At 42.9% G+C, this 27,918-nt stretch overlaps 1 protein-coding gene and 1 long non-coding RNA gene across 4 annotated transcripts; one reads left to right on the top strand and one right to left on the bottom strand.

Annotated features, from left to right (window-relative positions):
- The first annotated feature begins 1,672 nt into the window (after nucleotides 1-1,672).
- BPGM (bisphosphoglycerate mutase) lies at nucleotides 1,673-27,918 on the top strand. Of its 3 annotated transcripts, XM_032304938.1 has the most exons (4): nucleotides 1,685-1,814; nucleotides 13,280-13,740; nucleotides 14,406-15,068; nucleotides 26,958-27,918. In XM_032304938.1, the coding sequence occupies exons 3-4, from the start codon at nucleotides 14,468-14,470 to the stop codon at nucleotides 27,137-27,139; spliced, it is 783 nt and encodes a 260-aa protein (XP_032160829.1). In that variant the 5' UTR covers nucleotides 1,685-1,814; nucleotides 13,280-13,740; nucleotides 14,406-14,467; the 3' UTR covers nucleotides 27,140-27,918. The 3 variants fall into 3 exon arrangements, with proteins under 3 accessions (XP_032160828.1, XP_032160829.1, XP_032160830.1); XM_032304937.1 differs by lacking the exon at nucleotides 13,280-13,740 and having other exon boundaries at nucleotides 1,673-1,814; XM_032304939.1 differs by lacking the exons at nucleotides 1,685-1,814; nucleotides 13,280-13,740 and adding an exon at nucleotides 22,452-22,546.
- Nucleotides 16,680-24,652, bottom strand: LOC116569014. Its single transcript, XR_004276817.1, has 2 exons — nucleotides 24,512-24,652; nucleotides 16,680-17,423 (listed from the first exon to the last, which is right to left on the bottom strand). It is a non-coding gene; the product is annotated as an uncharacterized LOC116569014 (long non-coding RNA).

Raw genomic sequence — 27,918 nt, 5'->3', positions numbered from 1 at the left:
TTGGGTTCTTGTCACAGCTCTGTCCCCAACCAGCTATGTAACTGTGAATAAATCTTTTAAACTTCAAATTGCTCACCTGTACAATGAGATTCTAAAAGGCAGGTGATGTCTGATATTGTTCATGTTCTATGTGACAAGCTAGCATTCTGTGGGTATCCACAACAACAAAACCAAATCCAGTAGCAGGTGCCCTTAAGTCCTATGTAAGTATCCCTAAATGTCAAATGCTCCTAAGACTCTGACACATGTATGGTTGTCTTTACCTCGGGAGTAGGGATGATGGGCATGGAGTAGAGACCTCGGATGTGACACTACAGTAGAAAAGTTTTCCCCTCACTTTGTCCCCATCTGATAGGGAGAAGAGGAAAAACAAATGAGTAAGAGTATAGGATTTGGAAGCCACATTCCTGGGCATCGAGACTGGAAGCTGTCTCCTCCAGTTGCTCTGACCTGACTCTAGTCGATCCTGTGCAAGTTAAAAATTCCAACTATCACAAGGTGGGACCCATCACCTGCTGGGACCTGTAGGGCCTTGGATCTGTGCTCTTCCAGAAGCGAAGATATGTTCTTTGAGATCCCAGGAGGAACTGTTATACTCTAAGACAGATAAATGAGATGAAGAACTAACTACAAACACTTAAGCACGAATGAATTCAATACGCAGTATGTCACAGAGTTTAAAACGTGGAAAGATTGTCTTTTCAAACTTATGCTTATGTTTATGCTTGGCGGTCACAAAACCTACTGAACTTGTTAAGGGGATGAAACAGGAAAAACCTCAAAAGAAGACACTAAACACGAGGTAGGACAGCTTCTAGAAATCAAGAAGGGCGATCAGAAAAACATACAATTCCTTTTCTCACCCAACCAAGAGTTCTGAAACTTGCTTCAAAATCTTGTGGGGTAAGAGTTCAAGCCTACTTAGATGCGCAAAAAGGGCCTTGTGCCAGGCTTTGGGTATTTTCATGGGTCTCTCGGGTTCAGTAACTGTGGCCTCCAAGTTTTTACAATTCTCCTCCTCATTCTATTCCATTCTCCTTTCAATTGTTCTATAAGCTTTAAGCGCAATCCACTTATCACTTTTCTTCCCCCCTCAAAACAGTGTCAGGGAATTGCCTAAGGTGAGTCCCTATAAAAGTACTAAGAGAAGGCGGGGTGGGGGGCGAGCGACTGCCCATGAATCAGACACTTTAAAGCCTTTCGCTTTAATGACGATTTAAGACTGACAACCACAAGGAAAGCAAGAGCTTTCATCTGCGCGAACTCCCGCCTACATCCCCGGGTTGAAACTTCCCAGGAGTAAAAGAAGGTATCACCTCATCACTTCCTGGATTCCACGGACGCTTCTCTACCCTGGCAGGGATCTCCTCCGCGACCCGAAACGCTTTCTACCACTTCCACGACTTAAACTCTCCCAGCGCCTGACGTTCCTCTATGGACGGAGCAGGACTCCTGGCTTTGTTTTTTTCTACTTCCCCAGGCCCAAGCCCGCCCACCGGCCGTCGATGTCAGTTTCTTACTGGTCCTGGAGTGTGCTCGTCTCCTCAGAGAGCCAATCAGAGCCTAGCCGTCCACTTCGGGGATTTGGGAAACGGAAAAGACCTAGACCTGTTCCCGGGAGTGGGACGGGGTATTAAGTGAGTGACAGCTGGGCCTTCCAATACGCAGAGGGCTAGGACCTCCCCTTGGGGCTCCCGAGCTAGAAAAGAGTGTCGATGCCGGCGGCGGTGATGAGTTGTAGGAGGAGCTGCTTCCTCGGCGGCGCAGAGGAGCGGCTGCTGCTGCTGCTGCTGCTGCTGCTGGCCTCTTTGCAGGTGAGTGGTTTTGTTTCAGAATTTTGCGGTTGCGAACCTTTCTGTTTTTAAGTGATGGGGTGTTTTAATTTGGAGTGCAGGAAGGCCAGTTCTTGACGCCCCCGATTCCGTCTTTGGAGGAAATCTGGTGCTCCCTCGTCCGCCGCTCGAGCCCCCACCCTCACTGACTCCCCAGGTCCCTCTCAGGTCCCTTCCTCAGAATAAGCCTTTCTGGGACGCACAGATCTGGCAGCTGAAGGGAGGACTGCGCTTTGGTCGTGGTGTCTTGACGGCGAGCACAAGCAGAGGAGTTGGAGGGAAGGATGAACTGATCTCTCCCGGACGTGTGAGGCACAGGGTAGCGGAGCAGGGGTCCTGGAAGCAAACTCGGGTGTTTTCAGGGCCACCGCCACTCTATTTAGGGCGATGGCAGACCTGGCCCTAACCGTCTAAGTAGATAGGAAAAGCCTGCATGCCAGGGAAGGAGAAAGAGGCGAATAAGTGCAGTGGTTTCACGGAGCTCTCACATTGAGCTAAATCACAGGTTCTTAGAATCACTAAAAATTAAAAAAAAAAAAAAAGTAAGTCTATTTCTCCTCCATTCAAAGGGATGAGGGCTGTATGAGTAGAGAAGGACAAGAGAAATGCATCATGGAAGGACAGTTCACAGTTACTTTGAAAAAGTAAAGTTAAAGGATAATTAGTTGTTTGCTAACTTATTATACTCCTCTTCTCCTACCACCTCCCTTCCAAATGACGGAGGCTTTACAGCTTGTGAGTGGTAACCAGAACGCGAACTGACCAAATGCAGCCTCTGGGTGGGGGAAATCGAAGGGCATCTTTCACCAGGAGGTACTACAGCTTTCTGTAATGAAAGCAGAACACATGTCAGCGTGTACTTTGGTTTAAAACTCTCTCCCCTGAGGCTCCCCTGGCCCCTGGTTTTATCCATCTTTTTTTTCCTCATCCACCATAGGTGCCCCTCATATGGTGGTGGGCTTTCCTTTATTATAAGTTTTTTTGTTGTTGTTGTTTGGTTTTTTAAAAATTCTAATTAGTTAACACGCAGTGTTATATTGGTTTCAGGGGTACGAGGTAGTGATTCAACACTTCCATGCGTCACCCTGTGCTCACCACAAGTGCACTCCTTAATCCCCACGGTGGTGGACTTTAGAGAAATATAAATCAAGCGAATGGTATAGCAGAAGGAGCTCTGAGTTGCAAGTCAGGACCCCAAGGTTTTAGTGTGGAAGCTGTTGTTATTTGTGTAATCTTAAACAAATCTTTTCAACCCTCTGGCTTAATTTTTGCATCTTTAAAAAAGGGGAGGTTGCAGCAAATTATTTTGGAGGGGCCATGCTTATGTTAAAAGTCTGTTTTAAAATAAAGATGATTAGACATTTTCCACGACAAGTACATAAGCAAAAATCTCATAGCAGTAAATTCTGGGCCAATCTGTCAGCAAATAAACGTTCCCATCTACAAAGGATAGTACTTGTTCTTTTGTGCCCCTCTTTAAGCCACACCCGAAGGATCATTGTAGAAAATTTGGTCATTGTACAGAATGACCATTATACAGAGTATAATGTGGCAGAAAATGTGCTCCTTTATTCTGTCACTCGGAGGTACCTATTAGTCTGCCCAGGGTTTGGGCAGATCTGCCAGTCTCTCTTCCTCTTTTGCCTTCTACGGTTGGCTGAGATTAAGTGGCATATTTCATTTTAAGTAATGACCGATACATCTAAATTCAGCTGTGCGTTCAGTTTTTTGGGTCCAGTGCTCAGAGAACAGAGGACACAAATATTTGAACCAACAGGTCTCTTGAACATCCTTGGAATGAAATCTGGTGTGAGAGAATGTTTACATGGAGAAATAAGACTAAAAGTATTACTTAATAATAAAACTCTTACACGGAAATTTGGCCACAAATACTGAAAAAAAAACTTTATGAAATGTAGAGGAAACCTTAGCCACTTGATTAAAGCATTTGGATTGTAGAATAGTGCTTAATATTTGGTATGCTTCTAGAGCTGTGTCTTACCATCAACTCTCCACACCCCAGCACAAACAACATTTGGTTGTATTTCTCCTTCCACTACCTAATTTAGTTTTTTCTCTATATCCCCCTTCTCATTTTACCTTATTCCCAGCTTTTACTTCCACACATACCTCAGCAAGGTAGGATCAATTTCAGGGGCCAGAGGTCTGGGTGAGTTTTCATTAGTCTGCTCCATTCAACCCAGAATGCCTCTCACTCTTCGGCAGAGTGTTTTGTTTTGTTTTCACCATAATCTCATTTAGTCTCCCTAATAGTCCCTTGAGAACAGCAATTATCCCCATCTTTATGGATAAGGAACCTGAGGTCCAGAAAGTTTGAATTAATTGATCAACACCACACCATCAATAAGTAGCAGAGCCAGGACTAATGTCCAGGTTTCTAGACCTCAAACTTCTGGGATTCGGTGGCAATCGCTTGTGTGGACAAAAGCTATTATCTGGGGGGAAATAAGTAACCAAAGTTAGGAAGGAGGTGTCCTGAGTGGGTGTTGGGCTCATCAGTGATGCTGCGCAGGCTGGAACAAGCGGCATGCCCCGGGCAAGCGCTCATCACATGACCCAGGTAGATCTCTTCCCTATGAATGGGGGTCTACATGCATGGTTTGCTACCCATGTAACAAGGGATCAGTAGGGGCTGCTGGTAGAGGTAAAATTGGCGAATGACCAGGGTTACGGTGCCTGGAAAGCACCAGGAAGTGATAGCATCTGCTTCTCCTGGGAAAGAGTTGCTCTTAGAGCGCAGATGGAAAAGTTACCATAAAGCTTTAGGGAAAATAATAGGTGGTGGAACACAAGGTACTTTTACATACAGTCATGTTCAGACTTCTAAAATTGAGCTTTTTTGACTCTAAGGAACTGAACTCTGGATTTCATTTCCCCTGAGAACTGTTCCTTTTTTAATTTATCCGAAACATGATTAACCTTTTTTTTTCTATCCTCGAGTACGCCAGCCTATCTTTTATAGAATTAGACTCCTCTAGAGTTAGATTAAGAGTTGTTCAAAGTCATGCAATGAGGGTTTGGACTAGGGAAAACATCTGACGGGTGAAGGGTGGCATCTGAATACCTAATATTTAGCGGAAGCTTTTGATCACAGCAACTCTGGCTCTGTATCCCTTATTTTCTGTTACTTCAACATTCTATCATTGATCACACTTCTTACTCAGTTTTTAGAAGCAGAAAACAAAGTTTTTATTTTTAGACTCGTCTTTATCCTATCATTTTCCTTGCCTGTTCATGAGTCGTTATACTAGAGTATCAGATACTACTTTTCAGACACCCGAGGAAGGGAGGCAGCAGCATCCCAGGAACATTAGTTTGGAAGATGGGATGAGCCTCAGTTACGGTGGGGGGTAGGGAAGGTGTGTGAAAGTAAATGGTTTGATGAGGGACAGAGTAGGAGGCAGCAGCAAGATTGTCTAGTGCTACATTTACTGAAACTATCTAGAGGTCCTGGAAATATGGTAGAAGTAGCCTCAGTAAATGCAATGCCGTGTATTTGGACCAGTCCCCTATCCCCCTACCCACCTACTCTCTCCAGCCTAGCCTTGCCTTGACAAAAGGATGGTAAAAAAAAAAAAAAAAATTAACTTCAGTTTTACGGTGACATTTATGGAAAGAATATCTTTTGCTCTGTAGGCAATTGAGATGGAATTTCTATACATAGACATAGCGAGAAATCTTTGAAAATATTCCACCTGCATAGTGTGTTTCCTTTGAATCACCTGTCTCTCTACTGCTCAGCCAGCTTCTCAGCGTGTATGCCTGAGCCAGCCTGCGTTCTCCTGAAGTGCAAGGCACTGTGACAATTTACGAAGGTGATGTCTGAGAGAAGTAAAGCATGTCAGAATGACATATTTTTGAAGTTAGTTAACAGCATGAATACTTTTTCTCTATAATTTTACCTTGAACCCATTATTAAACCAATTAAGCAGAAGTAAACAGACTGATTTGAATGTGCTTGGTATTGTCTTTTGTGAGGAATAAAAACAATTATGAATGGGATTCCATTACTCAAGGTACTTGCAGTTCTAGCCAAGAATAAAATCAGGTGATTTAATAATTCTGAGATTATCCCACGACAGGATGCTTAAAGGTTCAAAATGCTGATGTGATTAGTAGGTCTGAGTATGGTATCCAGCTACGCCAAGGTTTGCCAAACTAAGGCCTTCTGGTCTACTACCTGTGTTTGTACGGCCCACAAGCTATGACTGGTTTTTAAGTTGTTGTTTTGTTTTGTTTTGTTTTACTGGTTGAAATACATCAAAGAATGACAATACTTCATGGGCATGAAAATTATATGAAACTCTAATTTCAGTGTCCATACATAAAGTTTCACTGAAATAAAACTTCATTTATTCATTTATATAGTTGCTTTCAGCTACAGTGGCAGAATTGAGCAATTGTAACAGAGACCATAGAGCCTAAAAAATTTACTATTTGTCCTTTTACAGAAGAAGTTGCCAACACCTCAGCTAAGCTGTAGTGTTTTTCATATCTGTCTCCTTCATTCCATCTCATCAGCCATTATCCTGGTCCAGGTCTTCATTATATATTACCAGAATCATCGCAAAAACCTCTCACGTATTCATATCAGTCGTTTTTCCCCATCTCATTCTGTGTTTGTAAGTGCTGCCTGATCCTCCTAAAATACACATTATTAAATCTTCAGTGATGTCCCAATACTTATGGAAGAACCAATCTTCTTTGGCACAAGGCCTTTTGTGGGGCCACTATCAATCTTATCTTTCTAGGTTTGTCTCCTCCTACTTCCTTGATATACCCTGTACTTTGGATAGAGATCGTATAATTTTCCATATGGGACACTGAGGTGTGAAAGGGGCCCTATAATAATTGTGTTGGGGAAACAGACCTATAGCAAGACTGTTCTAGGCAAACGTGGAGGTGTGGTCACCCTGTCTATACTCCAGACAGTTTGAATGGCTCATCATTCTCCATATGCACATGTTCCCTTGCCTCTAGGGAATTTAGGCTAGAATTCGTTTTTCTTTTTCTATAAATCTACCTCTTGAACATCTTTCCAAATCCAGCTTAAATAGTACCATGTTCATGAAGCCTTACTCAGAAATAATCTCCCCTTTTCCATCTCCCTTATGAATGAAGTGCTTTCTCATGATATGGATTACTTTCTGCTTTAGTGATACAGACGCGCGTGTGCACACACACACACACACACATACATCCCTTTTCCCCATCAGTTCCTTGAAGACCTAGTTGTTGGATTCTGTACTCCTCCCAGTCCTGCATTATACCCCGTTCAAATGGGGTTTGCATGCCTAAAGAATGAGTTAATTGACTAGACTGGGGAGACTGATGAATATTTGGGGCTGTCAGTTTGTAAATTGGCCATTTTAATGTGAATAAAGTAGTGAGAAAAGATTCCAAGGACTGAGGACAGAGACTTAGGTGCCAATGTGGTGATGTAGCACTGTGGTTCAAGGTCAAAGGGTAGGCTTGGGAGTCTAGCCTGCCTGAGACTGAACTCCAGCTCCCGCCATTTGTAATCTGTGTCACTTTGGTCAAGTTGACCTTACCTTCTAAGTTTCTGCTTCTGTAAAATGGGAGTAACCATAGAACCTTCTCCATAGAATGGTGGTTGAAGATTCAAATAGTCCCAAACATATGGTGAGCCCTCCATGAATATTGGCTGCTGTGACATCGTATGCTGTTAGTGGTGGGTAGGAAAATACAGAGAACCAAGACCAGGATGTAATAATGGAAGAGCTGAGACCCAAGACCAGGATGTAACAGTAGAGGAGCAGAGAGAAACACAGCACCAGATTCTTAGAATAATTCTAACCCCTCCATTGAGGTAGTCAGCCTCAGAGGGATCAAAGAGGCGTGAGTCCTGAGAGAAGATGGTCTTCACTTAGTAAGACATAGCTAATTGGCGGTCTTGAGAGACCATTTCAGTAGTGTGGTTAAGGCTCAGTTTAGGTGTCAGAGGACTGAAAAAATAATGGCCAGAAGGAGGGGAAAACAAAGAGGAAGGGGTGAGAAGATGAGACACAGAGTCATGTAAAAGATCTGTTTGTTTAGTAATTTTTTTCTTTGAGCAACACCATACTTGAAAAAGGAAGAAACCTTGGGGTACTGGGTGGCTCAGTCAGTTAAGTGTCCAGCTCTTGGTTTCTGTTCCGGTTTTGATGTCAGGGTAATGAGATTGAGTCCTGCATTGGGCTCCACACTTAGCAGGGGAGCCTGTTCTACATTCTCTTCCTCTCCCTCTGCCCCTCCTCTCCGTACAAGTGTGCTTTCTCTCTCTCTCTTTCAAATATATAAATATATCTTTTTAAAAAAGGAAGAAACCCTGGGGTATGCTAATTCAGTAGTAAATCATTGACTAAAATTAGTGCTTAATTCAGGTGCTGGTAACCCCTTGCCAAGGCATAAACGAGGCATCTTGAGAATCAACTCCAGAGCGGTGAGCTTTACCAACAACAACACAAAAAACAAAGCTGGATTTAAAAAAAAAAAAAAAAGTTTTTAATTTGAGGTGGGGTGTGTATATTCATAGTGGGGTACCTCTTTGTAAATTGCCCACTTGACTTTGTGCCGTAAGGTCTTTCCCCAGAGAAGTCAGAGCTGAGCCTCCTTCATGTTCACCTTGTTTGTGTGCATTTTATGAAACGAGCCTGGGTTTGGAAGAACGAGTTGTGACTGGAGATGGTCCTGTGAAGTGAAGCCAAGTGAGCCTGGATACTCCAACCCAGACTCTGAAGTCTCCATGGTGAGGAGGAAGAGCATGGGTATGGGCGGCGGATGTGGATGGCACTTCCAGTTCGCCACTTAGGGGCTCCGTGGGTTTCACTGGTTTGTCTTTCAGGTTTGGGGTTTTTGTTTTTTGTTTTGTTTCAAGTATTTATTTAAATTCCAGTTAGTTAACATATAGTGTAATGTTGTCAGTTGGAGTCTCCACAGCTCTGTGGAGATGTTGGCCATTCGTGAATATGCTAAACCGTGAAGGATCCAGGAATGTAACAGATGATCATGACTGGCTTTGGCTTTGCCATTAAATACGCTGCCATGCTCGGATTAAGGCCTCCTAACCCCTCAGGCCTGCCAACCGAGTGTTTTTACTTTGGCGGTTACCACTCATAACTGCCAAGCCTTGGGCTCATTAGCACAATATAATCACTTCTGTTGACTTTGGTTCCGTCAACACACCTTCCTACTAAGTGCCCAGCATGTGTCACATGTTACACTAGGTTTTGGAGAGGGGGTGGTGATTGAGGCTTGCCGTGATGCAGCTGCCAGTGTAACAGAGCACGTAGATGCTGAACAAATAATCCGTACGAGTGACCCATCACAACTGTATCCAGTGTTATAGAGCGGCTGCTTCAAGAGTGTAGACCAAGCAGGACTGACCACTTCTGGGGGGTAAGAAGGAAGGGCAGAGAAGTTGGCGTAGAGCTGAGGTGGTCTCAAACCAGCAGTATCTCAGCATCACCTGGGAGCTTGTTAGAAATCTAGATTCTCAGAGTCTCAGGCCCATGCCAGAGGTACTCAGTCAGGCCTTGGAAGGGAAGCCCAGCACTCGTTTGTAACCACTTCTCTTGGTGATTCTGATGTATGTTCAAGTTTGAGAACCACTGGCCTCGAGGAAATAACCTTAAAACTCAGCTCTAAAGCTGTTCCAGTCAACATGGTAGCCACTGGTCACATGAGCCTTTGAAATGTGGCTGGTTCAAGTTGAGCTGTGCTTTACAGCTAAAATCCACATCAGGTTTCAAAGACTTACTATGAAAAAAAGAGTGTAAAATACCCCATGAAGAATTTTATAGAGCTCATAGGTCAGAATAATATTTTGAAACTGTAAGGTTAAATAAAATATATTATTAAAGTTAATTTTATTTATTTTCCCTTTTTAACATGGCTTTTAAAAGATCTGAAATTATGTATGTGGCTAACAGTGTATTTTGATTGGACACAGCTGATCTAAAGGAAGACTAGAAGTTACCTAAAGCTGAGTGGGACTGAGGTGGCAGTTGTGGGGGCAGGAAGGATGCCGGGCAAGGGTTCTGGGTAGGGTACAGTGTGTGCAGAGGTCCTGAAGCAAGAAAGAACACGGCATGCTCAAGGAAATGAAAGAAAACCAAAGCCTCACAGGTCACATGAAGGATTTTGAACTTTATCCTAAGACCAACTGAAAGTGATTGGGGATTTTATTTTATTTATTTATTTTTTTAAAGATTTTATTTATTTATTTGACACACAGAGAGATCACAAGTAGGCAGAGAGGCAGGCAGAGAGAGAGGAGGAAGCAGGCTCCCTGCTGCACAGAGAGGACCCTGGGATCATGACCTAAGCTGAAGGCAGGGGCTTTAACCCACTGAGCTACCCAGGTGCCCCTGATTGGGGATTTTAAATAGGGTGCTCACTTTTCAGGATGTTTGCAGCTAATCAGTGAGGGCATGAAAGCTACATCTGAATATAGCAAGACTCTCAGAATCCAAGCTTCTCCCCCACCACCCCAAAAGATGGTGGGGGTGGAGGCATTTGGTCAGGACCCAGAGGGAGCAGGACCGCACCCATCACCTGCCTGGGCCCCAGGATCCAAGGACAAACACCCCGGACAAGACGGGGAAGCAGACACCTGGGAGAGGCAGTTTTGCTTTCAGTTCACTTTCCGCTGGGTTAAAGCTCAGAACTGGCAGAAGCATTCCAGGAAGAGTACAAAGTTGAGTAGAAGTGTGATTCCAGAGCTGGGCTCTGCAGGGCCCTGGCCAAGGGTTTGGTGAAGGAAGGCCAGAGACAAGGAGAGCGGCACATGTGGAGGTGAGAGGGTGTTAGACAAAGCGGGGAAAGCCAGCATTGGAGCCTGGAGGCTGGGGGTCTGACCATCTCCCAGGGTATGGTGGCCTCTCCCTTCATCTGCGGCCTGGAGGAGATTTCTCTGGAAGTCATGGTTCACATGTTAGCAGACTCAATCTAGCCTCCAGACATGTTTCGTTTAGCTCATATTTTCCAAATATATTTAAATTAGTCAGCAGTATTAATATCAGATGTCACATTAAAAAGGTGCATTTTTGGTGTTCTTGAAAATTGGAAGATCCGGGAACCCCAGTTCTCAGCCTCACAGAGAAATGGGGGAGCTAAGTAGTCGCTTCTCCTTTTAGTTGTATATGAACTTTTAGGAGTGGAAATGGCCCTTTTTATGTTTTTTGAAGACTTTTTTTTTTAGCCTGAAGACAAAACTGAGTTCATAGGTTCTCTGTGGTCTGACTCGAAGTCTTACATTCTTATGTTCTCTCCAGTGTTTACTTTGAGGAGTTCCATCTTCTGTTTGTTCCCCAGAAAGATCCCAAGAATGGGACCCTTGGTTCAGTGAGATGGGCTTATGCAAAAGCTCTGTCCATTTACACAAGAGTCGCATCCATCAGAGAAGCCCGTGTGGTCCCCACAGTTCTCTAAGGTTCCCATCACCCCTGTGGCCCAGCGTCACTGCTCTTCCCCTCTGTCTGGCCCCCCAGACGTGTAAGTTTGCAGCCCCTGCCTGAAACTTTAAATGAGACTGACTGGGCTGCTGTGTATTTGTTGGTAAACACTTAGTATACCAGCTCCCATGGTGATTAAAATCTTAAAGATTGCAAGCTCTAAACCTCAACACCTCCTCTGTAAATATTCAGCATTAATTAACTAGGAAGTCAATTGATAGCAGCAAGGTGGGGAGAAGGAAGCAACTTTGTTTACCCAAGATAGATGCACTAGTCTAGTACCTTATCCTGTATCCACCCCTGGAGGCCAGAGTGAGGGAAGGGTATTTGTGTAGTCTTTCTGGCTATAGCATTGTTTCTCTGCTCCAGTGTATGTATTGGGGGCCTGGGTGGGGGGGGGGGGAGACTGGAAACAGAGAAATTGTTCTATTTCTCAAACAAATCAAGCAAATAGAGCAGATTTAAAATACTGCCAAGCTTGGCAGTAAGTGCCTGGGTGTTCGTGTTCTTGCTCTATTTTGTTCTCTCGATATAGTTCATAATCAAAGACAATGGAGAAATGCTTCTGCTTACAGAATATGTCCAACATGTCCTTTTCCATTTGAAGGGAAAATAGCTTCATTAGCATAAGGAGGCTTCCCCCTTGACAAGACAGAGTAAGGGTTGAGGGGGCTTCTCTTTAGGGGACGGAGGGAAGGGGGAAGGCTCCATCCCCCTTCTCCACCAGAAGCAAAAACCAAAACAGTAACTGTTACAAGGGGGTGAATGCAGTTTTTGACTGATCAGAAGCTTCTACTACTTGGTGAATTGGGCTCTTGAAAGAAAAAAGCAATACAAAAAATGTCTTTCTTTTGCAAATTAAACACACACAGGCATACACATGTGCACACACACGCACATTTATTATTTGGTTTCTCCCAGTGCCCCAGAAGGAGTTTGTTCAAGTGAAGGAGCCTAAAGCTTGAGCTTCATTAGCTTCATGGTTATTCTGCTTCAGGGCACCAGTAATCACGCAGCAAAACGCTGCCCAGATGTCTTTCATCCTGTTCTTTCTTCTTCCGCTGTCCCCGAAGGAGTGCCGAGGGAGGGCAGAAGCATCGCTCGCTCGCTCTCCCTCCAGAAATTCTCAGCTCTGGGAGGTGGTTTCGCCTGAGCCCCGAGCCCAGTCTCTTCCAGATGCTTCCCGCTTTTCGTGCAATAAAGCTTCAGACCTGATGCTTGACAAGAAATGGAAGTCCAGGGGCGCCTGGGTGGCTCCGTGGGTTAAGCCTCTGCCTTCGGTTCAGGATCTTGGGGTCCTGGGATCAAGCCCCACATCAGGCTCTCTGCTCAGTGGGGAGCCTGCTTCCCCCCCTCTCTCTGCCTGCCTCTCTGCCTACTTGTGATTTCTCTCTGTCAAATAAATAAATAAAATCTTAAAAAAAAAAAGAAAAAGAAAAAGAAATGGAAGTCCAGGGGCACCAGGGTGTTCAGTCATTGGGCCTCTGCCTTAGGCTCAGGTCATGGTTCCAGGGTCCTGGGATCAACTGCCACATTGGGCTCCCTGCTTGGCGGGGGAGCCTGCTTTTCCCTCTCCCACTCTCCCTGCTTGTGTTCCCTCTCTCACTGTCTCTCCCTGTCAAACAAAGAATAAAATCTTAAAAAAGAAAAACCAAAATGGAAGTTCAAAGCCCAACCACCCTCATCTTTCACCTACTTGCAGACTACCTCAGTCCGCTTCCTCCCTCAGGAGGTCCTCCTGGGTTGCCTTCACCTGAAATAAGATGAAACCTTATGGTAAAGGCTCTTTTCCCATCAGAATCTCTAGGAATTACTGAAGAAAGGAAGCAACTAGATACCTAGATTCCAGTTAACTTTGTCACCGATGGTTATGTAACCGTGGGTGAATCACAGGGTAAGTGGCACAGAACAGGGCTTGCCAAGAATGGCAGAGGACCGGGCCCCGATGTTCCTATCATTTTTACTCCCCAGGGTGGAAAACCCGAGGGTGGAAATGGAAGGCAGTGGGCAAGGAAAATGAGCAGCATCTGTCAGCATAAGTATGTCCACAGCAAGGAGAGTGGAGGCAGCCTGAGGCGGCCAGAGCTCCACTAGCATCGAAGGCAGCAGAATATCCAGGGGACAGAATGGGACCAGCAGAGCTTCACGCCAGCATCTTAACTTAGGGAATTCCAAAACACTTTAAAGTTGTCTGTGGCACTCTACCAGACTCTCCCACTGAGATGTGGCTGGCTTCCGTGGGACAGTTTAAGGACCACGGAGGAGGAGTCCGGGCTTCCTTATCAGCGTGCTTCCTCTCACTCCGGCAGACCTGCTCCTGCTAATCTGTTCCCACAGGCAGCATCTCTGAGCTGCTTGCATTTGATAGCTTGTTTGGCTTACGGATTTATGCCTGCCAAAAGCTCGATCTTGAGCCCGGTGAGATTATTTTGGTGAGTGCTGCGTTCAGCGTTAATGTTGCTTTAAATCACTTCTAGTGTTGTTTGAATGTTGAACCTTAGATTTTCGTCTAGGTCATGGAGCTTATGGCAATGAAGAGCTAGCTGCCCCCAGTTAGTAGTGATTTACATCCTGGATCAGTGTGGTGGAGTCATTGAATGAACGTGTTTAACTTCTATAATAAAGCGAGACTGGTAAATACTTCCTTTTTTCACCAGAAGAAAAACAAAGTGAGGAGGATGCCTTTGACCCGGAGTCAGCTGCTAGAAGCTGGGAACTCCCAGCTACTAGTCATCCTTTTAGACATCTATAACTCATTCCATTAAATCCTCTCTTCTGTAAGCACGGAAGGCCTTTTTATCTGGCAGAAATGCAGCAAGCCATTACAATGATGTGTTCTGTTTACATCATGCAATTAACATACTGTCTCGCCGTCAGAAAATTTAAGTTGACTAGGTTCCCCATAATGAATTATTTGTAGGATTATGCCTGTATGTGCCATAGCGTATAAGGTGTCTGATCTCTTGATGTCAAATCTGGTCAAAGGAGTGACTTCAATTTAGTTCAGACACCGACTGTGGTAAAGTTGTGCTTCCGTTCCCGGGAGTCAGTTGAATGAAGAATGTAACAATATACTTTTTGTTCCTTCTCTTTCTAGATGTATTGCTGTCATTGAGTATTGGCCTACCTGAAGGTGCTAAGGGAAGCTCCGCCATCAGGATGTCCAAGTACAAACTGATTATGTTAAGACATGGAGAGGGTGCTTGGAATAAAGAGAATCGTTTTTGTAGCTGGGTGGATCAGAAACTCAACAGTGAAGGAATGGAGGAGGCTCGGAACTGTGGAAAGCAACTCAAAGCGCTAAACTTGGAGATCGATCTCGTATTCACATCCGTCCTTAATCGGTCCATCCACACGGCCTGGCTGATCCTGGAAGAGCTAGGGCAGGAGTGGGTTCCAGTGGAAAGTTCCTGGCGTCTAAATGAACGTCACTATGGAGCTCTGATCGGCCTCAACAGGGAGCAGATGGCTTTGAATCACGGTGAAGAACAAGTGAGGCTCTGGAGAAGAAGCTACAATGTGACCCCACCACCCATTGAGGAATCGCACCCTTTCTACCATGAAATCTACAATGACCGGAGGTATAAAGTGTGCGACGTCCCTGTGGATCAGCTGCCCCGATCTGAAAGCTTAAAGGATGTTCTGGAGAGACTCCTTCCCTTTTGGAACGAAAGGATTGCTCCTGAAGTATTAAGTGGCAAAACCGTTCTGATATCCGCTCATGGAAATAGCAGCAGAGCTCTCCTGAAGCATCTGGAAGGTACCATCTTTGTGCTACTACTTCCTAAAGGTTGCTAAGTGTTATACGTGAGCCTTAACCTAGAAGAGATGTGGTTTCTGAGCTTGCAATACACAACTGACATGACAGACTTTCTTTCCTATTCCTTTTTTGCCTCTTTAGTCTTTTAAGAATCATTTTGTTCTATAAATCAAAACCCCTGTGCCTTTCACATTCATATTATAGACAGCAGTGATTCTAAATCTTTAACAAGCATCTGAATTACCTGGAGGGAGGGTGTGGTCTCCCACAGATTGCTGGTCCCATCCTTGGAGTTTTGGATATGTAGGCCTGGAGGGGGGCTGGAGAATTTGCATTTCTAAGATGTTTTATGGTAATGCCAATACTGCTACTTGGGGTACTCCACTTTGAGGACTCTTGATCTAAAAGATTATATGGCTTTTGTTATAGTAACTTTTAGGGAGGCTAGAAGGGTATACTTTTCTGTAGAAATGGTATGCAAAGCCAGTTTATTTATTTGAGTCTTTCCAGATAAATAAAATTATCTAGACTTTGGTTTTGCCCATGCTCTTCCAACTTTAAACAGTTACGGTGTTCCAGACCTGGCCTTCTTGAACAGTTCCTTTGTTCCAGAGCTCTCTTTCCAGATCAGGCTGAGTCATTGCTTGGGAGAAAGTTAGGGAGACAGAAAAGAAAAGAAAAGGATGGCTTATTACAGATAATCGGTTGCCTCCATTTTATTTTAATTACTTGATGTTGTATTCTAAACATACTCCAAAATGTACACTATTGTTATCTTTCTCTTGAGTAACATGAACTAAATGAACTCTTGAAGACCTACGCTCACCAGTCTGGGCATCAGCGATGGCCCTGTGACGCCTTCAGGGGGGTCTCTCCTTCCCCTTTCTCCCTTCACTAAGTAATCCCAGGCAGCTGTGCGTTTTGAGTGATCTGCTCCGTCCACCGTTTTCCTGTCTGTCAGCACTCTCAGCCGCTAACCCATGATACTAGAATCCTCTCTCCAACATCCCCTTCCCATTCGGCTTTACCTTTCTCTAAGAGCCGGTGAGAAATGAAGAGGTTAACATTGTTTATGAAATAAGTGAAAATAGGTTATTAACAAAACAAAGTGATCTTTATGAGATCTCATTGTAAACTTTTTAGCATGTGTTTTTACCCCTGATTTTTAAGTAACATGGCCAGGAGCCATAAATCATTACTCCTGTACCTGCATCCATTAGTTGTGCAGAGATCTAAATTCTACAGACTTTACTGGCTATTAAAAACGTTACTGGCTAGACATGGTGCTCAGTCTGTTGGTGTATGTTTGTGTATGTATCTTATTTACTCAACTCTATAAAGAGTTCTATTCTTCCTCTTTCAGAATAGTCAGATACTGGATTAAATAACAAATAACTTCATCATTATTGGACTATAGTACTTTATTGTTTGAAGAAGAGTTGAGCCTTCTCTTAGGACAGCGACAAACTGAAATTGAGAGTCTCAGAGTTTCTGCCGAAAGATGTATTCCGTCCCACAACACCAGTTCCTTTTTTCCAAAGGTGGACCTTAGAGCTCTTCGTGGCCAAGCTCCTGTCCCTAAAGAAAACACCATCATCTCCTTTGGGATCCTCTTTTCGTTCCTGTCTCAGCTAGGAAATCCTCCCTTTAAAAGCGATGTCTTACTGTTTAACACCATTTATTCTTCAGCTGTCTTCAGACTTAGATGTCTTTAAGATTATTCTGCATCCTCCGCCATAGCTCATCTTAGATACCCCCATTCTATTAGTGCATTGGTGACATCACGATTTGTTACTGTTCTTTTCTTAAAGAAAATAGGGAGTTTTACAGGTGGTGGTGAGGAAGACTATCCCCATGGTGGGGGCGGAGGCCAAACCACCTGGGAGGGAAAAGTTATCCACAGAAAGCTTACTTTCTGCATTTGAGGGAGGTTTTGAAACCATTAATAATTTATTTAAAAAACAGTCACTTGGGGTAGCTGCTATGGAAAACAATCTGGCAGCTTCTTGATAGATTAAACATCAGTTACCATATGATCTACTCATTCTACTCCTAGGTATTTACCTGTATTCATTTCCTAATGCTGCCGAGACAAAGTATCAATCACTGCATGGCTTAAAACAACAGATAGTCATTTTCTCCCAGTTCTGGGGGCTGGAAGTCCTAAAGTAAAGTGTTGGCAGGGTCATATTCTCTCTGAAGACTCAAGGCGAGAGTCCTTTCTTGCCTCTTCTAGCTTCTTGTGTTCTTTGGAAATCTTTGGCGTTCCCCGGCTTGTAGATGCATCATTGTGGCCCTCAGTCTTCGCTTGGTGTTTTCCCCATACATCTCTCTCTTCCTTGTCCAAATTTCCCCCTTTTGTAAGAACACAAATAATAGTACATTAGGGCCAAAGACCTCCTCTTAACATGATTACCTCTATAAAGCCCCTATTTCCAAATAAGGTCTTCTTAGGTTGGGACTTAAACAGACCTTTTTGGAGGGATACAGTTCAACCCATAACAGTACTTAAGAGAATTGAAAACATGTGTCCACATGAAAACTTGGACACAAACCTTCATAGCAGTATTATTGATAAGAGCCAAAACATGGGAGCATCTCAAATGCCCATCACCTAGTGACTAGATAAATTAAATTTGGTATATCCATTCAATATAATATTATTTGGCAGTGAAAACAAATGGAATAGTCTTATGTGCTCAACATGGGTGAACTTTGAAATCATTGTTACCTAAAAGAAGCCAGTCACAAAGGAGCATATATTGTACAATTCTACTTAAATGAAGTGTCTGTGTGGCCAAATCTTTAGAAACAGAAAACAGACTGTTTCCTAGGCCTGGGGTTGAGGTGGTGGGGGGTGTGGAATGAAGAGTGACTGTAGTTAGGTACAGGTCTTCTTGTTGGGGTGGTGAAAACGTGCTAAAATGGATCATGGTGATGGTCACACAAGTCTGAATGTACGAAAACCCATCGACCTGTATACTTCATGGGGGTAAGTGGTATGGTATGTCATTTATCTAATTAAAGCTGCAAAAATAGTTTAATCAATGGGATTGAAAGATGAAAAGATTTGATATTGGCCTAGAAAAAAAGATTTCGGGGCAAATATATGGAAATGCTATCAAAGTAGGCATGCATAGATGTGGAGTACAGAATAAAAAATAAAAATAAAATACAACTTCGACCACTAAAGCAGAAATGGATTTATAGGGATATAGGGATTCCTGAGAAATTAGCAGACATTAGTTCTCAGGCTTCATTTTAACTTTCTTCTGAAGGTCTTTTTTTTTTTTTTTTTAAGTTGAATGTGTAGAACGAAATCACCTTTCAGAGCTTACTGAAACCGAAGCAACCTTAAATTATAATTCCTATCCCTCTCACTATAAACAGGCCTTAGACAAAATGTGTTTATTTGGGAGAGAATTAATTTAAAAGAGCGGTGTTCATGCTGGAAGAGGTAACTGGTATGAGGAGATTCTAACCGGAAGTATGAAAGCGGAAAAGGTGTAGAGTTGGCTGATGTCTGCAGCGGAGGACAAGGGAGACGTCGAGGAAGCAGGCAGGGACTGGAAACGGGAAGGCAAGTGACCAGGGAGGACGGCAGACATTCCGGGGAGAAAAATGCAGAAAATCCAGAATGTGCTATTGGCACAGGCCCACAGGTGGGGAACCAAATGGAGTGGCTGGGAAGATGGGGGTCTGGCCATAGGCTGGTATGTAATCTTGGCTCAGCCATCCTGGGTAGGAGAACAAGTTTGTTCCTTTTTGGCCTGTAGTACCCCCTGGTGGTGGTGCTGTTAAGATTCATGGAGCCCTTTGATGTCACTGTGACTTCCTACAATGACTTCCGCATCTAACATGGAAGAAATTATTTCATGTATATAAAATGGACTAAACTAGATTTTAGGATCACTTGGAAAGTTAGTTATCGTGTCTTATTTTAGGAGTTCTCTAAGTACCAATCTCCACTAAGAGATACCTGCTCTGGTGTATACTGAAAAATAAGATGCGAGTATTCCATGTCACAGCTCTAAGAATTACGTATAAGTGACTTTCCCAAGATCAGAAGAAATCGTATGTTATTTCTCCCATGTCATTTCTACTAATGGGATTTTAGGTTTTTTGAAGTTTATTCTGAATGTACATGATCACTGGAATGAGTCCTCTTACCTCGCATGTCTGACCTTCAGAAGCCAAGCTATAGGGCATAATGTGGTACCTGATAAATTCCCAAACTAAAAGAAAATATTCCTTTGAATTTGGATGCTAACTCTTTAAGACTCCAAAATATTAGGTGACTCTCCTTTACTTTAAGGGGGGAAAATAGAGATTTTTATCTGACAGTAAGGACTACTTGCAATTTACTGGGGATTATATGTGTTTAGTGTGTTAAAAACGTATCATAAAATTTACCATCTTGCTTGCCAATTTATTCTTACTGTAAAGTTACATGACTATATATATCACCATTAACCGTTTTCTGGTTAATACCTGTCATCCCAGTATAATTATTAATAGCCTTTCCTTTCACTTTCAGAAGTGCCCCACTTGATTAATAAATTATGTGGCCACCTTACTATAAATATGTTAGCCTTCACTAGTATTAAGAATGACTCTTTAGGCACCTGGGTGGCTCATTTGATTAAGCAACTGCCTTTGGCTCAGGTCACGATCCCGGGACTCTGGGATCAAATCCCACATCGGACTCTCTGCTCATCAGGGTGTTTGTTTCTCCCTCTGACCTCCCCCCTCTCGTGCTCTCTCTCTCATTCTCTCTCTCAAATAAACAAATAAAATCTTTAAAAAAAGCAAAAAAGGAATGAATCCTTGAATTGGCTATGCCCAGATTCCATACTTCCTATAAACACAAAACTTGCTGAATTCTTTGCATTGATTACAAAAATAAGAATGCTTGTGATTGTAGATTCATTGGAGTCCTAGTCATGCTTTCTAGATATGTTTATATCAAATTCTCCTCTATAAACAGGATCCTTTGAAGGAACTGGGCAATGTTTCTATGTATTGTCTTTAAACTGTTTGACAGATTAAAGCTGTCACTTCCTGCTGGGGAGGAGTGTGGTAGTTGGTAGAATCCAACTGACAGCATACCATCATATCACACAAATATGTTATTGTTTAAAGACTAGAACTTAGGGGTAGGAAGGATGATGATCCTATTAAATAACCACTTAGAATATTGGTTTACCCTGAAACCTCTAAGTGCCTTATGATCTTTTTACTTAAAAAGTATCCTAGTGTTCCACATCTATTCTACATTGTATCTACCTCAATTATGAAGAGTGTTGGTTCTTAAGACATTATTTTTTAAATTTATTTTATTTTTTTTTATAAACATATAATGTATTTTTATCCCCAGGGGTACAGGTCTGTGAATCGCCAGGTTTACACACTTCACAGCACTCACCATAGCACACACCCTCCCCAATGTCCATAACCCCATCCCCCTCTCCCAACCCCCTCCCCCCAGCAACCCTCAGTTTTGTGAGATTAAGAGTCACTTACGGTTTGTTAAGACATTATTTTGTTTCTCAGCTCTTTGTGCTATAACTTGACCCTATAAGCAGTTGAGTCCTGACGGACACTTCTTCCATTTGTGAAGAAGAACACAGGTGCTGTTGAAGGAAAACGAAACCCAGACAGACCTCAGATGACTTAGCCATGATCATGATAATTAGTTGGAGTCCTGAACTCCACCCAAACCCAGTTCACTGAGTCTCCACACATGATTACCCCCTGGGCTTTTTTGTTTTAACTTTTTTTTTTCCTGAAAAGTAGCCCTTCCCTTGATCTATTTCTTGTTTGGAATACTATATTTTAAGAAGCTGAGTCAAGAGTATCCATGGCAGGTAAACCATTAAAAGTTAATTTGATGCAACTAACTGAGTCTCCAATTATTATTGCTGTTACCCTAACATTGTGGTTTGTGTGTGGTGTTTCCTAGTGCAACTATAAAGGTGGCCTTATTTGGAGTGCATGCCGTGTGCTAAGCACAGTTCTAGGCATTTTACCTCATATCCTGTTTAATACAGGAACTAGCACAAGGCTCTGCCCCGGCTGGAAAGCTGTGTTTCAACCCTGTGTTTTACTCTGCTGTTTGGTGTATCTAGGTCATATTTTTTATTTCTTTTGACCAGTCAATCATTGATCACTAAGCTCTTTTGCTTAAAGAAACTGCTTTAATAAAAAGGAGCAGACTACTGATCTATCTTAACTTCATGGGTCAGTCTCAGCTGTATTATGCCAAGTGAAAGATGCTGAATTCAAAAGGCTGTATTATACCTTCCTGCTGAAGTCTTAGCCCTTGGTGGTTCAGAATATGACTGTATTTGGACATAAGGTCTTTAAAGGGTAATTAAATAAAAGAGGCCATTAGGCTGGCCCCAAAGCTAACACGATGAGTGTCCCCAAAAAAGATCAGGACACAGACACAGAGGGAAGACCACGCAAAGACACAGGGAGATGGCAGCCATGTACAGACCAAGGAGAGAGGCCTCGGACCATGATATGTCCACAACTGTGAGGAAATAAATATCTGTTATTATTATTTTTTTTTAAGCAACAAACAAACCAGGCATTGTAGACTCTATTTATTTGCCATTCTGGAAAAGGCAATACTATTGGGTCAGAAAACAGATCAGTGGAAGAGGGGTAGGCTGCAAAGCAGTACAAGGAAATTTGGAGGGTTCATAGAACTATTCTGTACACCCAGGAGGGTGAATTTCATTGTGCATAAATTATACCTCAGTTTAAAGTCTTGCTTTTATCCAGCAAAATGACCATTGCCCCAATGGGGACCGTGCCTTTTGGTGCACAAAATAATAGACTAGATTAGTTTGACTGTCAGATAGTAGAGTTAAAGGAAGGTTGCTACGTGCACCTATCTTTGCCTTTGAAAACTAACCTGGAGGGCACCGGTATGCTTTCTTGGGAGCACCTGGTTCTGTCTTTACTCAGCACCCAAACCATGGACAGCATAGGGAATCACCAGTCAAAGCCCATCTTCATGAATTATCTATAAGCTGTGGGACCACGAAGCTTTGTACTTAGGGTTGTGAGTTCCTCTAGTAAAGGTTTTTCTACCTCAGAATGATTTCTCCTTACTTGCCACCAAATTCTCTAGTCATCATGGGGTCTTCTGATTTTTTATCCTTCTCACAACCAGCCAGCCCAGTAAGAGGTCAACGTAGGAGAACGCACAGTACAGTGAGGCAAGGGTTACTGATTCAGAGCAAGGCAACACTCTTGTATAGGAATTACAAATCCAGGGCCCACAGGTCAGCGCCCAGCATACACTTCTTGCCTGATCGGAACAGTCTCTACCCTGTGAATTAATTATTTAATATCTCTGCTTTTCAATTGTAGATCACTGGGGAGATTTCATTACCTTTAACTTGAAAGTAGCTCTTAATACTTTCAGAAGAAAGAAGACTTCAGACAGACTCAGGAGATATTATATAGTAAGAAAATGCCTACCTAAGGGACGGCTTTACCTATTTTTAGCAGTGTAAATGATTATCAGTGCTGGGCTAATAAGTCCAGGCCAAAGCATCCAGACCCACTTCTCCCAGATCAGCCCCGTAGGAAAGCTCCTGACGCAGGCTTAGTATCTAAGAGCATCCTGTTCTGTAGAGTTCCAGACAGGCGTGTGTTTCTTTCTCTGTGGTTGGCATAGTCACTTCCTGTTTGTTTCCTGCTGGCCCACACTGAAGGAAAAGCCAGGGACTGAACTGGACCGTTGGATGTAGTCTGCCTCTTGCCAGCGGAAGTGGATTGTTTAGTCTGGGTTCAAGCACAGGGCTAGGCAGTCTCAAGTTTGGAATCAGAGTGGCGCGCAGGAGACTCATGAACGACAGGCTTGATCCCTGAAGAATTGTGTGCAGCTGTACACATGGCCAGGCAGAGACGCCTTGAGGCGAAATTAGAGAACCAGGGAGGGCAGGTCAGCTGGGGCCAGCTGTGGGGGCGGGGCTGAGGAGTGCATCACCTTTGGCATTTTAGCAGGATATTTTCAGAAGCAGCAAATTCGGGCCTCTCTCTGGTGGAGCAAATGCTTGCCTGTTGGTATGGTTAAGCTTTCTCTTATTAGAAGAAGCATCATTGATTTACAAAAAACCTTCACTTTTATAAGCTGTAGGCTATTTTCACTATAAAACTCAATGTGGAGTGGATTCTGCCCTCTGCCTTATTCTAAATTAGAGGCTGTGATCCTATCATCACATTACAATATTCAAATAACCCCTTTCCAGTTGCTCCCCAGCCTATCTTTAAGTTGCACATAATAGCCTCCAACCCTAAAGGAATTCTAATTAAAATAGGCAGATCATCTGTGAAATTGAGAGTCTCTTGTATCAGCTCTTATTTTTTGCAACAGAATACAGACCTCTCCCTGCAAATCGCCCATTGGTGGGGTTTGAATTGTGACTTACTTGCCTGGGAAAGGTACCTCGGGGCTGGGGTGGCACCTCCCAGTCCAATGAGCTGATCAAAGTGGTTTCCCTCTTTTCTTAGATTCCAAAAATATGCACTATGTATTTGGGGTTTACTCTCATTCTGTGACAGATCTGCCTCCCTGAACATCTTCCCTCCTATTTCCCAAGATTCAAAGGTTTTAAGCAAACCTTTTAGAGGAAATCAAAGAAATTATATGGAGGACAAATTTAATTTGAGTTGTTTATTAGCTCTAAATATAAATAACCTTTTCTTCAAGGCTAAGAGCCTTCTCAGCTCTCTTCTTTTCTTAGTAAGGTTAGAAAGGAAACATGATCTTTCACCAAGGTTCTTGGTGCAGGATACAGCCTCTAGGATTGGACACACGAAATCTTTACTTTTGAGGAGATTTTGTCTCTGTTTTGACCTTGTTCTGAAATTTGGCCAACACCATACTTCTGGCAAAGTCTTCAGAGTGCTTTCTTGTATAAGCTTTATGCAGTAGAGTTTTTAGTTACTATTTTATTCCTTATTGCTTGTATATATATTAAGAAGTAGATTCATATAATGTAAACATTTCTAATAGTGGATCATAGAGCTAAAAGATTTCTGGATCCTGGCATCCAACCCATAATAGGGTTCTTTACAGTTGAACAAACCATTTACTAAATTCTCACAGTGACCAAGGCGCTGTTCTAAGATGATAGGGGACACAGGGATGGATGAGACATGGTCCCTGTTCTCAAGGAAGTTTGTAACCCTGGTAGGAGAAGCAAGCATTTGCACAACCACCTCTAACAGAAGGTCAAGTGTGAGTGCTGTCATATATGTACAGTGATCTTAATATCTGGCTGTGTTTCCTGTTCTTGCTGTATTGACTTGAGGACTGGGGCTCACAGGTGCAGATTTGACTTCCTTAAGTTAATCCTGTATGCAGAAAATGAAATCGTTTGAATTTCTCTCCATAGTGGCATTGAGTTACCCTTTTGACTTACCATAAATGTTCATTATTTCTTACTTGAAATGTCCCAGTCATGTAGACTGATTGCAGTTAACTCCTAGATGCTCCTATGTGAAGGTTCAAGAATTAAAGACAGGGACGCCTGGGTGGCTCAGTCGGCTCAGTGTCTGATTCTTGACCTCTGCTCAGGTCTTGATCTCAGGGTCATGAGTTCAAGCCCTGCGTTGGGCTTCATGCTGGGCATGGAGCCTACTTTAAAGAAAGAAAAGAAAAGAATTAAAGACAGTGGTTGGGGCTTCAAGAGGGGGTGGTTGTGGAGGGGGAGAGACAGAGAGGGGTAGTTGCAGAGTGAGATCTCCAATGATTGCTTTCAATACATTCTTGGATGCTAGATAAAAAATCTAAGCCAGTTATCAGACAGGCTTGTGCTGTTTGTCCACTCATTTTAAACTTCATATGATGTTCCAGTTAATGAATTTATAATATGGTATTGCATAATATAGTACTGATTCAGTTTGGCTTAATTCAGTGCAGATGCATTGTTCTAGCCTTAGGACCTCTGCTTTCTTAACTTTTTCTCAGGACAAAGAGTGGCTTATGCCAAAATCAAGTAATGAGTAATGGCTTCACTGTGGTTTTTCCTAATTTGCTATTTTAAAATTTCAGTCCTTAAGTCTCATGGACTGATTATTAACCAGTCTAGGTATTTTAAATATGTGTAAGTAATTAGTCTGCCGTGTGAACGATTTGAGTAGTCATCAAAGTGGAATGTCAACTTTATTTATTGGAAACGTTTCTATTTCTGTTGAGCTCTCCTTCCTTTATAGGGGAAATATTCTAGTACTCATGGCTTTTGTTGAGTTGGATCTTTGATTTGGTCCTACACAAAACTGGACTGTTATCTAAGCCATAGGCATGAGCTTGAGGGCAGTGCTACTAAAGAGAGGACCTGTCGAGATCTGGCTAGATCTGGGGCCGTGGTCAAACAAGAGAACCCCATGTGTGCTCCAGCCCCTTTCCAGAGAGCTAGAACGCTTTACTAAGGTCACAGACCACAACCCCTAAACCTGGCCCACCCATCACGATCCCACTGTGTTAGCTGTTTCAAAGAGCTCAGACAAATCTGTTTATGCCCTTTACCAGTCCTGAAAACAGGAGAAAACTAGCTGCTACAATTAGTACCCAGCCCTTCACAGGGGCACAGCAGGGATACAGACATTCTCCTCTCTCCCTAAACTGTCGTGGAAGTAGACTTGGACAGCCAGGGTTGAAGTCCTGGGATTTGGAATTAAAAAACCCAGGTCTAATTTTATTGCTTTAACAGTCTTGTGATTTGAGAAGCTTTATTTAACTTCTCTGGTTCTGTTTAATTTTTTTTTTTTTTTTTTTTTTTTTTTTTGGACAGAGAGAAATCACAAGTAGATGGAGAGGCAGGCAGAGAGAGGGAGAGAGAGAAGCAGGCTCCCTGCCGAGCAGAACCCCAAGATCATGACCTGAGCCGAAGGCAGCGGCTTAACCCACTGAGCCACCCAGGCATCCTGTTTAGTATTTTTTAACAACTCTATTGAAATATAATTTACATAATATACAGTTCACCCATTTAAAGAGTACAGTTCAGTGACTTTTAGTGTGTGTACAGAATTGTCCATCTATCACCACAGTTAATTTTGGAACAATTTCATTATTCCCAAAAGTAACCCTGTACATAGCTGTCACTTCCAACTTTCTCTATTCCTTCTAGCCCTAGGCAACCACTCATCTCTTTGTCTCACTGTATATTTTCCTATATAAATGCAATCATCCAACATGCAGTTGGTGGTGACTGGCTTCTTTCATTAGCATAATGTTTTCAAGATTCATCAATGTTTAGCATGTATCAACACTCAATTATTTTTCATTACCAAATACTATTCCACTGTATGGCTATACCACAGTTAATTTCTCCATTCATCCCTCGAGGAACATTTAGGCTGCTTCCACTTTTTGGTGGTTATGACTAATGCTATTATGAAGGTTTTCCTATAAGAGTTAGATAGGAAACATGAAGGAATAACGGTTGCCCTGAAGGGTATCTGTTATACTACAATTTGATGTGATGCAACTCTCTGTCTAAGGTGTTTTATTCTAATTTCTGGGAAGTTTTTTCCTTCCAGGACCTATAGCTTGAATCCCTCCCAGTATCTGGTATATTTCCAGACCAGCAGCTATTATGGGACTCAATAAATGTGCAGTGGGGCACCTGGGTGGCTCCGTCAGTTAAGCGTCCGACTCTTGATTTTAACTCATGTCTTGACCTCAGGGTTGAGGGATCAAAGCCTGCATCAGGTTCTGTACTCGGTGTGGAGTCTGCTTGAGATCATCTCCCCCTGCCCCCCCCAATACATACATAAATAAAATCTCAAAAAAAAAACCCATGTGCAGTTACACAAGTGAAGAGAAATTCTTCTTACATTGCCTTCAATGTCTTGTCTGTTCTACAGGTATCTCTGATGAAGACATTATCAATATTACTCTACCCACTGGAGTCCCCATTCTCCTGGAACTGGATGAGAACCTGCATGCTGTTGGGCCCCACCAGTTCCTGGGTGACCAAGAAGCTATCCAAGCTGCCATTAAGAAAATAGATGATCAAGGAAAAGTGAAAAAACGAGCTGAAAAATGAAGGCTTTCCCATTTGATGGCTAGGAATGGCTGCAAAAGAAGTGGCATGCAGTGTTTTATGGGTGCTGATCTCTCTCTCTTTTTTTCCCCCTGTTTTTCCAGAACTGGGCTATGGGGTAGAGTTTATATAGGCAACTACGTAACTTATGTTGCTCAGATAAAGGCTTTAGGATGCCTGAGTAGGCACGAGTACTCACTAGGCATGAGTAGGATGAACTCTCCTGATAGTCCTATTTGAGTTAGTGTTGTGGGGCTAATTAGTAACCAGAAGGGCTTAATCAATGTCCTAAATATCCAAGATAGGAGAGTAACAAGTAGAGGTGAAGTTTAAGGTTTTCATCATTCAATACATCATTACTGAGTCACTATTGAGAGACACTACTTATTCTAGTAAGTAGTTCACGTTTATATTTACTAAGACTTTCTGGGATGATGGTAAGGTATATTAGAAATATACTCTACGTAAGTATTTATTATCAGCCTTCTCCTCTGGGAAAAGGGATGCTTTTCCAGTTAAAACCAGAGGCCCATTAAATGGGGGCTATCATAGTTGGGCTTCTTCAAGAAAGCCAACAACAAACTAGAAGGCCCTTTGCCTTGTCTCTAGGCCAGAGACATCCTTTCTTTGACATTCGGAAGGCTTGCCCTTTGGCTGCTAGAATTAGCGGCGTGGACACAGCCCTAGCTGTTTGTGTTCTCCTTTTGTTTCGTTCTGTTAAACTTCAATCTTTGGGTACTTAAAATTGGTTTAAAAATAAAGGTCCGTGACCAAAAAATGAA

This window comes from Mustela erminea, chromosome 11 (assembly GCF_009829155.1).
Source record: "Mustela erminea isolate mMusErm1 chromosome 11, mMusErm1.Pri, whole genome shotgun sequence".
Lineage (NCBI taxonomy): Eukaryota > Metazoa > Chordata > Mammalia > Carnivora > Mustelidae > Mustela > Mustela erminea.
This window is presented reverse-complemented; position numbering and strand designations above follow the sequence as displayed.

What these genes read in the sequence shown, in the direction of transcription:
- BPGM (XM_032304939.1), top strand. Translation starts at nt 14,468, where the DNA reads ATGTCCAAGTACAAACTGATTATGTTAAGACATGGAGAGGGTGCTTGG. An exon ending in TCTCCTGAAGCATCTGGAAG is followed by an intron (nt 15,069 to 22,451) that starts GTACCATCTTTG and finishes TTTCAATTGTAG; the next exon opens with ATCACTGGGGAGATTTCATT. An exon ending in GACTCAGGAGATATTATATA is followed by an intron (nt 22,547 to 26,957) that starts GTAAGAAAATGC and finishes TCTGTTCTACAG; the next exon opens with GTATCTCTGATGAAGACATT.